Source organism: Dermacentor andersoni, chromosome 1 (assembly GCF_023375885.2).
Source record: "Dermacentor andersoni chromosome 1, qqDerAnde1_hic_scaffold, whole genome shotgun sequence".
NCBI lineage: Eukaryota > Metazoa > Arthropoda > Arachnida > Ixodida > Ixodidae > Dermacentor > Dermacentor andersoni.
This window is the reverse complement of record NC_092814.1, coordinates 132,947,243-132,961,751: the sequence shown is the minus strand read 5'-3', so window position 1 is coordinate 132,961,751 and position 14,509 is coordinate 132,947,243. Positions and strand designations below refer to the sequence as shown.

Here is a 14,509-nt window from a genome sequence, read left to right as displayed (position 1 = left end):
GCCACGACATCGTCAGCAGTGCTGTCAGCGGGGAAGCGCAGTCTGTTGACTGCGAAGCTGCAGTGGCGTGGGTGGAGACAAACGGACAGCTGCTTGAAAAATACAGTGCCAAGGATTTGTTCAACATGGATAAGACCACCCTCTTCTGCCGGATGCTGCCGCGAAAAACCTTGGCCCTCAAAGGCGAACACTGCCAGGGCGGTAAGCAGAGCAAGGTCCGTGTGACCATGTTGCTTTGTGCCAACATGGATGGGTCGGAAAAGGTGCCAGCCCTTATGGTCGGCAAAAGTGCGTCAACTCGATGCTTTAACTCTTTGTGGCACAGAGGGACGATAGCGTCCCACTTTCTCTTAACTTGAAAAAACCCTTGTGGGTCATATTTTGCGGTACTCACTGCACTCAGACTTTTTGTGCCATCTCTCGGGTTGTTTACAAAGCTATTTTTGCATAACTTGTTTATTGCTCAGCATAAAAATTTGTTTTGTTCAAAGCGTTCCAAACGTGCACTCAGCGCACCTTTTTTGGTGGATTTTGTCGCTTCAATGCACAACTTCTGAATGAACGGTGGGTGCCAAAAGTTTATTTCTTATTCTTTATAGATGGAAGAGTTATTCTAGCTAGTTTTACCGTGCCATGCTCCCGCCGTTTAGATGAAAATTTGAGCAATGTGCGGTACAGTGTGTTTTCAGAGTATATATTTCTAAGCCTAAAGTGTGGGCTAGGTTCCCTGAAGCATAGCGCTTGTCATAGATTTCACAGACACGGGTCTCTTGATATTTGCAATAATAATTTTTACAGGGAAGTCACTTTCAGTTGAGGAGGCCGTGGAACTCCTGTTCAGCCTTCCGAACGACCCGCTGCAAAGTGATGTAGAAATATGTAGTGATGAAGAGTTCGTCCCAGCGCTGGTGCCTCCATGTAGCGATGAGTGTTGTGATGATCTCCATGAACCATCAACTAGCACAGGAAATAAGCGGCGGAAGAATTTTTATGTAAAAAAGAAGCCTAAAAAGCGAAAGAAGCGCTTATTTATTCCACACTCAGACGATGGCGAAGTGGCAGAAGTGAGTGATGACGGCGTGGAGGGAGGGCCCGCTCCGTGGACAGCCATTTCGCCAACAGTTTGCCGACCTTCCCATGTGCGCGAGCCGCAATATTCTGAGAAGTTCACTGCTTCATCGAAGCCTTTGGAGGCATTTCAGCTGTACTTCGATGATGAAGTCCTGGAGATGATAGTGGTTGAGACAAACCGCTATGCAAAGCAGCGCGCTAGGAAAGGCTGGCACAAAATCAGTTGAAATGAGCTGAAAGCTTACTTAGGAATGCTTTTGCTCATGAGTGTGAATCCATCACACCACCTATACCTCTACTGGAGCAGCGATCCATTCTTCAATGTCACAGAGGTGTCAAGTGTAATGAGCTTCAAGCACTTTCAAGTGATTACAAATTCTCTTCACCTCAATAATGATGAAAAAATAAAGCGCAGGGATGAAGAAGGCTTTGATCGGTTTGCCAAAATAAGACCACTTGTCGATGCAATGAACCGGCGCTTTCTGTATGAATACAGACCATCCAACCACCAGTCAATTGATGAAAGCATGGTTCAATTGAAAGGCCGTTCTGCGCTGAAACAGTATGCACTGATAAGGCCTATCAAACGAGAATACAAGGTATGGTGCCGTGCTGACTCTGTGACTGGGTATCTTTGTGAATTCAAAATCTACGAGGGGAAGTCTACAGAACTAGATTCGGTCTTACATTAGGTGAGCACGTTGTCCTCTCGCTTTCCACCAACGTTGAGGAGAACACTGAGCTGTACGTTGACAACTTTTTTTAGTTCTAGGAGGCTCATGGATTCCCTGTCTGCCAAGAACGTTGATGCCGCAGGCACGGTTCGCACCAACCGAAAAGACCTCCTGAAGGAAGTCACGAAAGCACAGCAGCTGAAGAGGGGAGAGTACCGTAAAAACCGGACTATAGGTCGGACCGGAATATAGGTCGATCCCCCAACTAACGAATTCTAAAAATGAAAAAAAAAATCTTTTTCAGTGGCAAAAGTACCGAAAGACATGACACCCTTACCTATAAACAAATGCGACTCAGCGGGTTGCACAATGGTGACAGTATTTATTTAAATGCTGCTCGCATGTGCACCTGGCCATGTTTTTAGCGATATCGCGCGACCATCGACCCGCGTGCTTGTGAACACCGTATTAACGGCGATGAGCAGCGAAACAAACGAGATACGCGCATGTGTACACATGCCCTTACTTTCGCTATTTCGCCGCTCCGTGCCGTGATGATAAAAGGTGCTGACAAATACGCGGGTCGACGGTCGCGCGATACTGTTAAAAATTCGTCGGGTGTACAGTACACAGAAGGGCACGAAGTCCGCAAGCGCTACTGCGAATCAGAGCAACACGTTTGAACAGAGTCGGATGACGAGTGCTTCTCGCTGTCCAGTCCATAGGCGCGTGCGATCTCTACCGCTTTCAAACGAATGCATTCGACAACAGGCAGCGATCTTACACGCAGCTCTCGGACGGACTCCGCAACCTTGCCTTCCAGTTCTGCAGTCCGCTGCGATCCGGCCACGAAACGACGTTTTCTTTTGGTTGCTGCAAGTTGTAATACGTTGCTTTTACCTCCGCCACTACTGAATGCTATTTTCGGATACTCCAAGTTCGCGCTGTGCTGCCAGGTTGCCGTGGGCTTCCGCGTACTCAATCGCCTTTTTCTTGAAGGCGACGGTGAATTGACGTCGGCTTCCGCTCATTTTGAAACAAAATGAAAATGCAGCCTTTAATTAATATAACTTTGCGACAGTGGAAACGCAAAATGCCGGTGCCACAATGTCGCCACGCCATACGCCGCGCTGCTGATAATGGCGATGGCAAAGGCGGCTGTTTACTTCATCCGCCCATTGTTGCAAGACTTCCGTAGTTTTTCCGCCAATGTCCGGTATATAAGTCGAGGGTCGACTTTTCGCAATGGTTTTTTTAAAAAAAGTTCGACCTATATTCCGGTTTTTACGGTATGTTTGGCGAGCAAAGGGGAAAATATGTGCTTTCCAGTGGCGTGTCAGCCATAATGTCACAATGCTATCAAACTTCCATGACCCTTCAGAAGTGGTGGAAGTAAAACGAACGCTTTTGAATGGCAACAAAATAGGTGTGACATGCCCGAAACTTGTATCGGACTATAACAAGTACATAGGGGGAGTCGATTGCTTTGATCAGAAGCGTAATGCTTACATTGCTGACAGAAGAACCAAAAAGGGATGGCACCGGCTATTTTACTATGTATTAGATGCTGCAGTTGTGAATTCTTTTATACAGTACTGCCACAACAACCCTGTGCAGTATTTGGGGTTCCGTTTGATGCTTGGACGAGAATTAATCGGGGGTCAGACATTCAAGTCAAAGAGAGGACCACCAGTTTTCAAAAACAAAAAGTGCGATCGCAAGTCGGGACAGAAGATGACAGGTGTGCCAGAAGTGCATTTCTGCGGGAACGAACATCATCCCATAAAGATTCCTAGTAGGAGAAGGTGCAGATGGTGTTCAACTAAAGAAAAAGAAGTGAGAACATCATTTGTGTGTCGAAAGTGTGAAGTGCCACTTTGTGCATCTTGTTTTTTCCCGTTCCATGATCAAAACTAATACATTTCTTAACTGTCTGTTTGCACTACATGTTCAAATAAATCACTGTCTTCTGAGCAAATTAGAGGACATGCCCTGTCCTTGCTTGTAGTTCATGGGATGTGGGCATCCCATTCTGAATGACAATATTTATATTTTTACCACTCAACATTTTTTCAGTTTTCAGCCTAAGTTTACCTGACATAAAAATATTGAAATAAGTGTGTGTGCGACTCTGCACAGTGAGCAAAATTTAATCTTGTTAAAAAAATTCATATTCGCAACTTTCACGTACGGTGGCCCCGTCGTGCGGCGGCGGCCGGAAACAATCGAAAGATTATACTTGCCGCTGGCTGCCACCCGTTCGGGTAGCGTATTGGTGTTGTGTACGCTTTTCCTTCACTTTTGGTTGATGTTTTAATGCGTTCAAAGCTCCCGTGGGATCCTGAAGGACATTTACCATGCTCAGAATGAGCAAACATAGAAGTAACCGTATTTTCCGCGTGCCGCAATGGGTGCCGAGCGGTAGTTATGCGGTAGGTGAGGTGAGCCTTCACTCATTCCCACCGGCTGCGTCCATGAGGAAGAAATTGATTATTAAGCTGCGGATTGGCAAAGCTGTCAGGAAGCGATGAAGGTTTGCAGTGTGCACTTCACGCCGAGGACTTTTTTTGGAATACGACAGATGAGTGACGATTCCGAGCACTTGAAATCGCGAATAGATGCACCTCCATAAAGACGCAGAGATGGCTCTATATTACGTGCAGGGAAAGAAATAATGCGCAATCTTAACTCAAATGTGTTGTAGGGTGATTGATGCTTGCGTTCTTGCCACTCATGCCTTTGCGGCTACGTTGGAGCGCAAACATTCTCCGTGAAGCCTTGTACCTGCTTCAAAATTTCTTGTTCTCGTTCATGCATTCGTACTCTACAACGCCGGCTTCACATTCCACCATTTTGGAACAGAGAGATGAGTTTCTCATTTGTGCATCGAAGCAAAGTGACGAAGGCGTAGAGGGACCTGGAATTCGTACCTCGTCTGTCACTTCGACGCTCGGCTGTAACTTGTGCACAGGCGCGCATGACTGCACTCGTAAGGTAAAAAATCCTAGTTGAACAAACGTTAAACTACTGTGCAGTGTTCGCGTTGTGAACCCTCAGCTGATCTGCGTGCATATTATTTTATAAAGATAACTGGAAGAATGAAGCGAGCATTGTCGAGGCTATGTATCGCTCAAGACGCGGTAGGACTCACGCATGATGTAAAACTACCGCAAGACTGTAGCTTGCACAGCACGCATAAAGCGCAATAACCAAATTACAAGGGTGAACGGTTATCGTATTAGCTCGCAAAAGCAGTCAGATATGGTTTTTTTGTTTACTTCTCGTGTTCAACAGCCAGCTTTGTGAACAGAGGCAGGGATAACTAGACAAGAAATTTTCGCACACAAAACGCTGCTTTTCACACCGTCGATGTAAACGACTTCGGTCGCGCAACACCAGGAAGGTTTCTTTTTTCTCGGCACGGCGGCTTATTCAAGCGGTCTAAGTAACAACTTGCAGAGAGCACCACACCGTATAAAAGTTCATGGTACCCGTTCAAAGAGGTCAAATTAATAGAATAGCAAATAGAAAGCACACTCACTTCAATTAATAACACCGTCGCGGCAAAACTGAAACCACAGCTCGTGTGGTTTGCTTCGAAGCCACGAAGTTTGTATGCAAAGGCTTTCAACAGTCACGGACGTCGACGTGCACGCTTTTATGCCGCAACACACAAGATGACCAGTGTTTAGGACTTCCTCGCCTTCAAGCAGGCTTCGAATCCTGCGTTCTGCTCGCCCAATATGAGCCATTACGCAGGCTAACGACAGCGGGCGTGTAAATTGAAGAGAGATTTCAACATGACAACGTGAAACAACATGCCCCTGAGCAAGACGACCGCAGCACTGCACCGACTGCTCTAGTTCTCAATCTCTCGGACAGCCATGTTGGATTTAAGGTGGCGCCCCCTATAGGCCGTGAAAGTTGCGAATAGTCGATTGGGTCAGTGGGACCATAGCGTCCCACATTTTGGTGCGCGTTGTGGGGTCAATGGGACAAATATGTCCCACTTTTATTACGACAATGGGACAATGTAAAATGCTCATCTTTTGTGTTTTAGGTGCACAAGGTGCTACAGATTCCAGTATTATGTTCAAATTACATGCAACGTGCACTCACACATTTTGTCCCACAAAGGATTAAAGGCAAACGAAAGCGCCAAGTGAGTTACGTGTCTAACCTTAAGGCTTGGATGATGAGAGAAATTTTTGCACTACGGCTGCGGGAGTGGGACGAGTGGCTGGGCAAACATAACCGGAAGATATGCCTTGTGCTGGACAACTGCGCAGCCCACCCAGACACTGCCACTGTGCTCAAGAACATCGAGCTATGCTTCTTGACGCCAAACTGCACTGCAGTTGTGCAACCTCTTGACCAAGGAGTTGTGAACTTTAAGCCAGGCTACCACAAGCGTGTGATCGACCGGATTCTGCTCAATATGACCATGAAGCGCGAGTCCACGATCGATTTGTACATAGCGATCGAGATGCTACAGGCTGCTTGGATGGCTGTATTGGCAGGCACGATCGCCAATTGCTTCCGGCATGCCTCATTTGGCGTCGGCAGCAGCAGTTACAGTGAAGATCTCTGTGCTGCTGCCAATGAGGGTGCCGCAGGCAACCAAGCCCTAGCGTCGTCGGATGCTCTCCTTGATGCTGGTGTTGTGCCCGACTGCGACATCCGCTCGTACGTCAGTGCTGATGTTGCGGTAACGACCGAAAAGCTAATGGAGCCGAAAATTGTGCGCGCAGTGACGGGGTTGCCTAATGGCGACAGTGACGAAGGTGTTGACGCAAGCCCGGAGCCTAACCCGACGTACTGACGTCCGCACAAGCGCTGGATGCGGAAAACCTGCTGCGCTGCTTCTTTGGCGCTCATGATGACGGCAAGGACGGACTCGAAAAAGCGGCTGCAGCTGAAAAAGCTATCATTCGCCTGAAGAAGACACAGCAAAAATCTGTCAAGGACTTTTTTTTCTGCGAAGTGAGCCGCCAGCTGGTGTGCTGTTGATTGATCAATTTAGCGTGAATGAAGTAGCAATTCCTTGCTGTTCTTTTTTTTTTTTTTTTCGCTTGTTTTTTTTTCGTGTGATGGCCGTTTTCTGTTCGCGTGAAAGGCTGCTGTGAGATTTAGTGGTTAGTACATCCTCTTTTGCTTGCTAATTGTGAATAGAAATGGATAGTGGCTATAGCGAAATAATGGTTATAACGAAGTAATTACGTCCCCCCTTCAATTTCGTTATAACAAGGTTTTGCTTTATATGACTCTGTCTTAGTGGTTATGCAATCATAGGTGTTCTTTTTATGTGTTTTTAATGCCACTAGGGCGAAATCATTTTGCCTTGCAATTTAATCATTGGCTTTCATACTTTGATATGCTGCTACAACATGAACGCTGAAATAGGGTATTGTATCAGGATCATAGGACAAACGACTCTCTAGATGCAAGACATCATAACACTGAGTTAAAAGGCGGCTATTATAATTTCCTTTCACTCTTTATTGTGCCATTGTTAGCTTGATGCAACAACATAATGATTTTAGCTCCTTAGATAATTACAACTTTGTCGCATTGCTGTCGTGCACGTAAGCGTGCAATGGCAAAAAAAGAATAATCTCGTCTGAAGTAACCTGATGATCCTACTAATGTACTGTTACAGTGGCCTAGCTTGCTTAATTGAGCTCTTTAACTGTCTTCATGTCATAACAACAACAAAAGAGAAAGAGAGAGAGATGTTTGCGTGCAATAGGTTACTCAGCATGCATTAACTTGCTACTTTGCCTTCATTTATAGAAATACACTTTCTTAAATCGGTGCTAGATTTGCAGTGAATGTGGTAATTATTAACTAAGACAACAATTTTAACAGTGTAGGTGGAACGCAAGCGAAACAAAAAGCCTCAAGCAAGTGCTGAAACAGAGTCTATGTGCATACTGGCACTCCAAAAAGACTCCCCCTGACACAGGTGCCTCTGTAGAGTGCCTGTTTCGAGGGGGGCATTGTTTTGGAGTGATTGCATGTTTGGGTGTGTGGGTGTATGTGAGTGTGTTTTTTGCACTTATAATTTGTTTTACTATAATGAGTTGCCAACTAGCCCAACAGCAAGTTCGTTCTATGCTACACACCAGGCTGGTATCACTGATGTTAGTGTGACTCGTACTGCAAACTATGGCGGAGTGGGGTGTGGCCACAACGCTCCGTCTGCTTAACGTCACTGTGCCGCGCAGTTCAAGTTATATTTTGAATGCTCACGTAGATGCCACTACTTTCGATTTTTGGCACCAGTGACACACCAAATGCGGTTTTCCTTAGCGAGCTGCTATGTGCTCAGTCAGCAGACTCCTCACGGCACTCCACGGCGGGCACTGTATTTACGTTACGTAGCACACCACAGCTACCTGCAACTCTAGTGCGTATGCACAGTATATGCTTTGTGCGTGACAGGGCTTGAGTGCGCGCTCATATGCTCCTGCCTGGCCGTGCTACTTGGTGCGCATTGGTTTTGTTCGCCACCAGCTTGAGTGACGGATAGTAGCCACATCCAACTTATGCATTTTGAAACGTTATCAATAGCTCAATACAAAAAGATATCTGCCAAAGCGACTAACCAGGAGCAGCCCGAATTGAGCGCACGCTGGCAAGCGCGCTTGTGGTGTGACCTTAAGTTTTGCCTGGTTCGAGGCTAGTTGAGTGCTCAAAACTAGTCGAAATTAGCGGGACCTGATGACTGCAACTCCGATAAGCAGGCTGATAAGCAGTTTAATTCCTACGCAGGCAGCCGCGGCCAAGCGTGAGCAGACGATAGTCAGCTTCTTCCAGAACTATATAATTGTTATAGAAATTTGAAAGCAGATTTTCGCTTACTTCAGCCTGTTTATTAAACTGCGTCAATAAATATACACAGTAACAGTAAGAAGATGAGCACTGATCCAAACACCGTTCTTGATGGATGTCAGCTATTGGCCAATAGCAGCCACGCATGGGAATCTGCTATATTACGAAATAAAGCATTCAGAAAAGAGTGAGGAGCATGTTTCTGTTGAAAAAAAGAGCATTTGAGAGAAAGGTGACTTCTCACTTCCGAGCTCCACGCACCGCATACAACTGCAATATTTGCTGAGATGTTCATTGCAGTGTATGCTATCCACGGGCTTTGTTTTTTCACTGAGCACGAGGGGTGGTTCAGGACCCGTTTAAGTGCCATGCCCAAACATACTTGACTGGGTGCTGATGCACAAACTGGCAGCGCCCAAGAAAGCCACATAAGACTCTTCACTCACTCTCTGTCTTGCCTGATATAATTTGCAAACGTGAAACATCTGTTCACTTGTGTCACCATCTATGCAGAAGTTAGTTAAATTAAAATTGTATGGCAGGTTTTGTCTTTCTATGACATATAGCACAACAAAGCTCCTCAGTCAGTGTTGCTGGCATCTCTTGTTTTCTGACGTGGTGATCTGACACATAAAGCCTGCAAGTTTCTTTAACGACGTAGAAATTGAGGAACTTCTTATGAACTTTATTACGAGGACTTTAATGTTGATTACAAGGCGTATTCTAGTGACAGTGACAAAAAAGCCATGTTGCCTGCGGAGCAGTAAATATTTTAATTAATATAATTAATTAGCTTGTCCAAATTTTATTTAAATTTTCTTATGAAAGAAACTTTGGAAAATGCTTAGCAATGTGTTGGCAATAACTAGCATTTGGATTCAAAGCCTACCCGCCGTGGTGGCTTAGTGGCTATGGCGTTGCGCAGCAAAGTAGAAGGTCACGGGATTAAATCCCAGCTGCAGTAGCAGCATTTCGATGGAAGTGAGAAAAAATAAAGAGCATTTGGTGGAAGTTAAAGAAACCCAGGGGGTCAAAATTTATCTATAGCCCCCCACTACGGCGTGCTTCATAATGAGATAGTGGTTTTGGCACATAAAACCCCAGAAGTTAATTTAATTTAATTAATTCAAATCCTGTAAGGTGTTACTTTCACATAAATTGAATTTCTTGCACGTTGTAAAAACCATTGGGACGCAGCGGGCAGGATCGCCTCAAATTCCCAGCATCCAAATGGTTAAGAGAAGTTAAAATGACTAACAATCATACTACACGTATTTTGTTTTTGGCATTTGTCTTCAGTCTTCAATTTCAATGACATTGTAGGACTTCTCCACCTATTTAGTTTTACTATACTTATACAGCTTCTCTAGATTTTAACTGAAATCTGGAGAGTGGCTACAAAACTTTTGATGTGAAAAGCTGGCTTTTTAATTCAATGACAGTGTTTACATTCCCGTGTAACCTTTATGTACAAAAAAGGCATGCTGACTTTGAGCTGTAGGACTCAGCTATCATTTTTCTTTTGCATGTTCAGATTCTACATGCCCAACGATACAGCAGCTTCTTCGCCGGGTGTGCGTTCAACTGTCAGACTTGGCAGCGCCATCGGCATCGGTGGTGGCACGAGCACTCCTGGATGCCTTGCATGGCTCTCTGGTGGGCCCGTGCTTTGGGGCAGGAGAAGTTCGTTGCCTCACACCACAGAACTGGCCCCCGACTTCCGGCACCTTGAGTCTGCTTGACCACTTATTGTTCCTGTTGACGCATCCTCCTTTCAAGATGGCTTTGTTGCATACCTTCAAGTCAGGGTAAGCAGTCTGTATTGCATCAGTATCTGTACTGTATAAAGAGAAAATGGGTGAGGATAAGGCAAAAACAAGACTCAAGTGTGTGCCCTATGTTTGCCTTGTTTTATCGTCTAAGTGCTGTTTTCCACATTTCAAAGCTGCCAGCTTACCCAGCTTTCTGTTGCCATGATTAATTCGGCATTTTTTTGTCATATAAGCAGTGTCAGAGTCCATTGAAACAAATGTGCCCTTATTCCTCAAGTGGGTAAATTATTTCTTAATACATATAAATAAAGGTCACATGCCATTGATTGATATCGCATTAGGTAAAATTGACTTAATAGAAAAGTCATTTTGAAGCACCACTAGTCAGCCCAAACAGCAATGAATGCAATGCTGAATGCAAATTCTTCATTTGGCCAATACAGTAAAAGCTCAATATAACAAAGTTAAAGGGAAAGTCTTCCTTTTTTTTTAATTGTCATTTGTTTATTTCATCATTCATCATTAGTACAGCAGGAGGTCCAAGAGTTACAAAAAACTGTCAGGGGGACCTCCTACTAGTAATTTAATGATATAGTAATTAATACATTATGACAACGTTGCAGTGACAGACATCAGATTACACAAAGTTAATGAAGCAGATAATCAAATACAAGAAAGGCGCTTGCAATAATTGAAGTTCAAGTCAAACATAAGCAAATGAAATAGATACTGCAAATCAGTAAATAAAAATGTAATAATTGACACGTTAAAGAAACATAGAAATGACATATATCAAAGAACACGAGGTTAATGTAGCAGATGATTAGAAAAACACTTACAATATGCGAAGTACAATATACTATGCAACAAAAAAAAAAAAACTTAATGTTTGTAAGAAAAAAAATAGAGGGGACAATGTGAGACAGAGAATAAAAGCATTAGATTAGGCAAATACAGAAGCATTGAAAACTAAAATAAATTTGTATACAATATATGTTCATAGTAATGAGTCTGTAGCCACTAGTGTTGTTAGCAAATATTTCTTCATATCTGTCTTGAATGTAGTGTTTATTCGAGGGAGTAAAAAATTGTTATATCGAATACTTCATTACAACGGTTGTCTGGCCTCATGGCCTACATCGGCTGCAAAGAGGGAGGGGGGTGTTCTCTTAGTAATCAGTGGGTAACCCGATGCAAAATGCCATTGTATACCACCAAAGGATCACAAAAGAGGTTTTTTTAGTGTCCAGGGGTGGGACTCCTGCGCCAATTGCGCCATTTTGATACAAATGCAAATTCATGCACCAAACTGCGCCAAAGATAGAAAATGGCCGAAATTGTGCAACCGTGTGCCTAAATGGCTTCGGCATGTGTGCTCCGGCAGTGGCCATGAACAGTGAGCGGACTCGTTCTCCGAAAAAGAGTCCAGCCGTTCACATTCTGCACACCGCGCAGTGACGGCTCCCGCACAGTTTCTCATAATTTTCTTGCTTATTACACTGGACTTTTTGGCGCTTCCGGCAAGTGACCGGTGCATGCACGACCCCTCCCAGCTGTCATTGCTGCCGTCGGAACGACCAGGCTGGTGGTATTCAGAGTTTACTAAAATACGGTTGAGTGGCCCGAGCGGTGCAGTGCTCCCTGAGGTGCAAAACAACGAAAAGTAGGCTGAAGGCGCTGCGAGCGAACTAGATATTAGGGAGGCGTGCGCTGCAGCAGGTTCAGTGAAAGGGCGTCTCTGTCCCCACGGCTGGTATAACGTAAAACTATTATAGTGTGTCTTTATGCCCATGTGGCGAGGCCTGAGTCATTTTGATTTATCATGAGGGGCTAATGGCGGATTTGGAATAAAAACATTGTAATAGTTTTACGTTATACTAGAAAGTTAAGCATTAGGTGCTTCGGAATTGCTCTGGTCTGTCATGTAGAAATAGCTTTAAAAAAGGAAGTCACAGTTTTGCCTGAAAGGCAAAGCATCAATTGCGATAGCAAATTAGTTGACAGCTGTACGAAGTAAGGATAGTAGTTTTATCGGCCGTATAAACTTGTAAACATTTGCTTACTGTCTGAATGAACAAGCATGGTGTCACGCGCACGCAAGCAAATTTGAACACATCTCACACAATCACCGCGTGCATTCGCTTTCAAAATGCTGGAGTGAGGAAGCGTGACAGCAGCAACAGGTGAATTCACTTTCGTGCTGCCTCTCGCTTCAGGACGAACTAAGCTGCGAAAACACAGCTGCTACGAAGTTATCAGCACTTGGCGCATGCACTCTGTCCCCGTCGCAGATAGCTTTCGAGATAGGACCCGCGCAGTCATGCCATATCGAGCAGCTGCCAGGGTAGAAAACGCCCCCACGCCCCTCCTTCCCTCTCCGCAGTGCCTTGCACACAACGAAAGACGGTGTGCATTCTCCTTGCTTTCCTTCCTTCTGCGTCCGAGATTGAGTCACCATCGTCGGCTCACCCTCGCACGCTTTCACTCACGCATACGACGTGCGGCAATGACATTATCACCCTGGCACTTTATATGGAGCATCACGCCTACTCCGACGGCAGAATTGCACCTGAAGTGTCCATATAATTGCTATCGCAACAATAAAACACAGTGAAATGAGTTCTTGGGCAAGTTGGTCACTTATTGCAGGTATAACAGCAGTGCCAAAAAACACACAAAAGAAAGGGTAGTAAAGAAAGGGAAAACTGCAGCGATTGTCCGTGTCTGTCAGCGTTCCTTTCTTTTGTGTGTGTTTTTTGACGCTGCTGCTATGCCTGCAAAACAGTAGTTCATAACTCAGTAGTTCATAACTCTGGCTTCTGCGTACATGTTGATATGCACTTCACCCACACTGTCGAGACATTAAAGAAAAATGTATTTATAAAAAATGTCCTGGGCTACTTTTCGGAATTTCAGACTCAGTATTGCAGAATGCACGTTTTTTTTTGTGGTTGCTACCACTAATTAAAGATCTACAGGCACTACTACCAAAATTCGCATGCACTAGACGGTTTCAGTATTGGGGTAATCTGCTTCAAAATTAAGCTTAAGGCATTGCTTAAGACAGCTGCATTACAGTGCTCATGTTGGTTTATTCTGTTTCATCGTCTTTTCAAAGTGCGCTGCCATATTCCATATTCCATTATTCCTCCAAAATTCAGTTTGGCGTGCTCAGAACTGTTTCAAAATGAAATTGTATCTGCTCCTAATAGCTTCAGAATGAAATTTTGACTGCTCCAAACTGCTCCAAAATGCAGTTTTACTTGCTCCAAAAATTGCTACGAAATGACTTTGGGCAGTCCCACCCCTGCGTGTCTTTGTCCGTGAAATGGCTGCTTTCTTTAATGCAGCTGTCAGTACTTTTAGTAGGAACTTTAGTAGGAGACTTCATGATGGGTACCAGAGTGCACGAAAGTGTAGCAGCCAGTAGTGTTGGCAGAGTAAAGTGCGAGGTAGCAGTAGTAGGGTGTGCGTGTGACCACCTACTCAGCAGCATGGCCAGTTTGCCAGGTAGATGACAAGTGCTATTGGTGATGTGGCTGCTGGGGCATAGAAGGTTACAAGAATTCGTGGTTTGGCATGCGTTACATCTCAAGTCTTGTTTGATGATATTGTTGGTGTGGTGTAACACATTAATGCTTAATGTGGAACATTTTTTTTCAGAGGAAAGTATGCAGACATTTTCAACTACATGCTAACATTATTCAACTTGCCCAGCGAGAAGCAGGGACACATTCAAGTCCAAGAGTGCATTCTGGTGAGTTAAGTGTATTTTCTCACAAATGTTTGTGCCTTATTTCGTGGCTGTGTTCCCACTGTAGTCATGTTACCATTTCACAAATTGTGTTTGTGGTTCCACTACAAGCTGAAGTTTTATCAAAGTAACTTTGACCTGGTGAGTGACAGACAACCCCAAATTTTATTAACCAAATGTTACTCTAATTGCTACTTTCTATTTCACCAAATATGTGTGTGTACTCCTCCTGCCGAAAAGGCCCTACAGATTGTGCAGGGGCATGTGCCAGAATTTTTAATTGGGGATAGAGCATGATTCCCCATTTCTGTTTTTCGGGCAAGAGGTTATTCATTTTTAGTCACTGCATGTTGCTGGGCGTGGAGCCCCCCCTCCTCCCCCCTTTCCTTTGGAGCTGCCCCTGA

The 14,509-nt window shown here is 44.6% G+C and overlaps 1 protein-coding gene across 8 annotated transcripts in view; it reads left to right on the top strand.

The window, feature by feature from the left end:
- vir (VIR_N domain-containing protein) overlaps positions 1 to 14,509 on the top strand; it is a 353,139-nt gene that overhangs the window by 210,911 nt on the left and 127,719 nt on the right. For all 8 annotated transcript variants that reach the window (XM_055062055.2, XM_055062056.2, XM_055062054.2 and 5 more), the window contains 2 exons: positions 10,114 to 10,387; positions 14,015 to 14,108. In XM_055062055.2, coding sequence (XP_054918030.1) covers positions 10,114 to 10,387; positions 14,015 to 14,108 — 368 coding nt within the window. The remainder of the gene's footprint in view (positions 1 to 10,113; positions 10,388 to 14,014; positions 14,109 to 14,509) is intronic.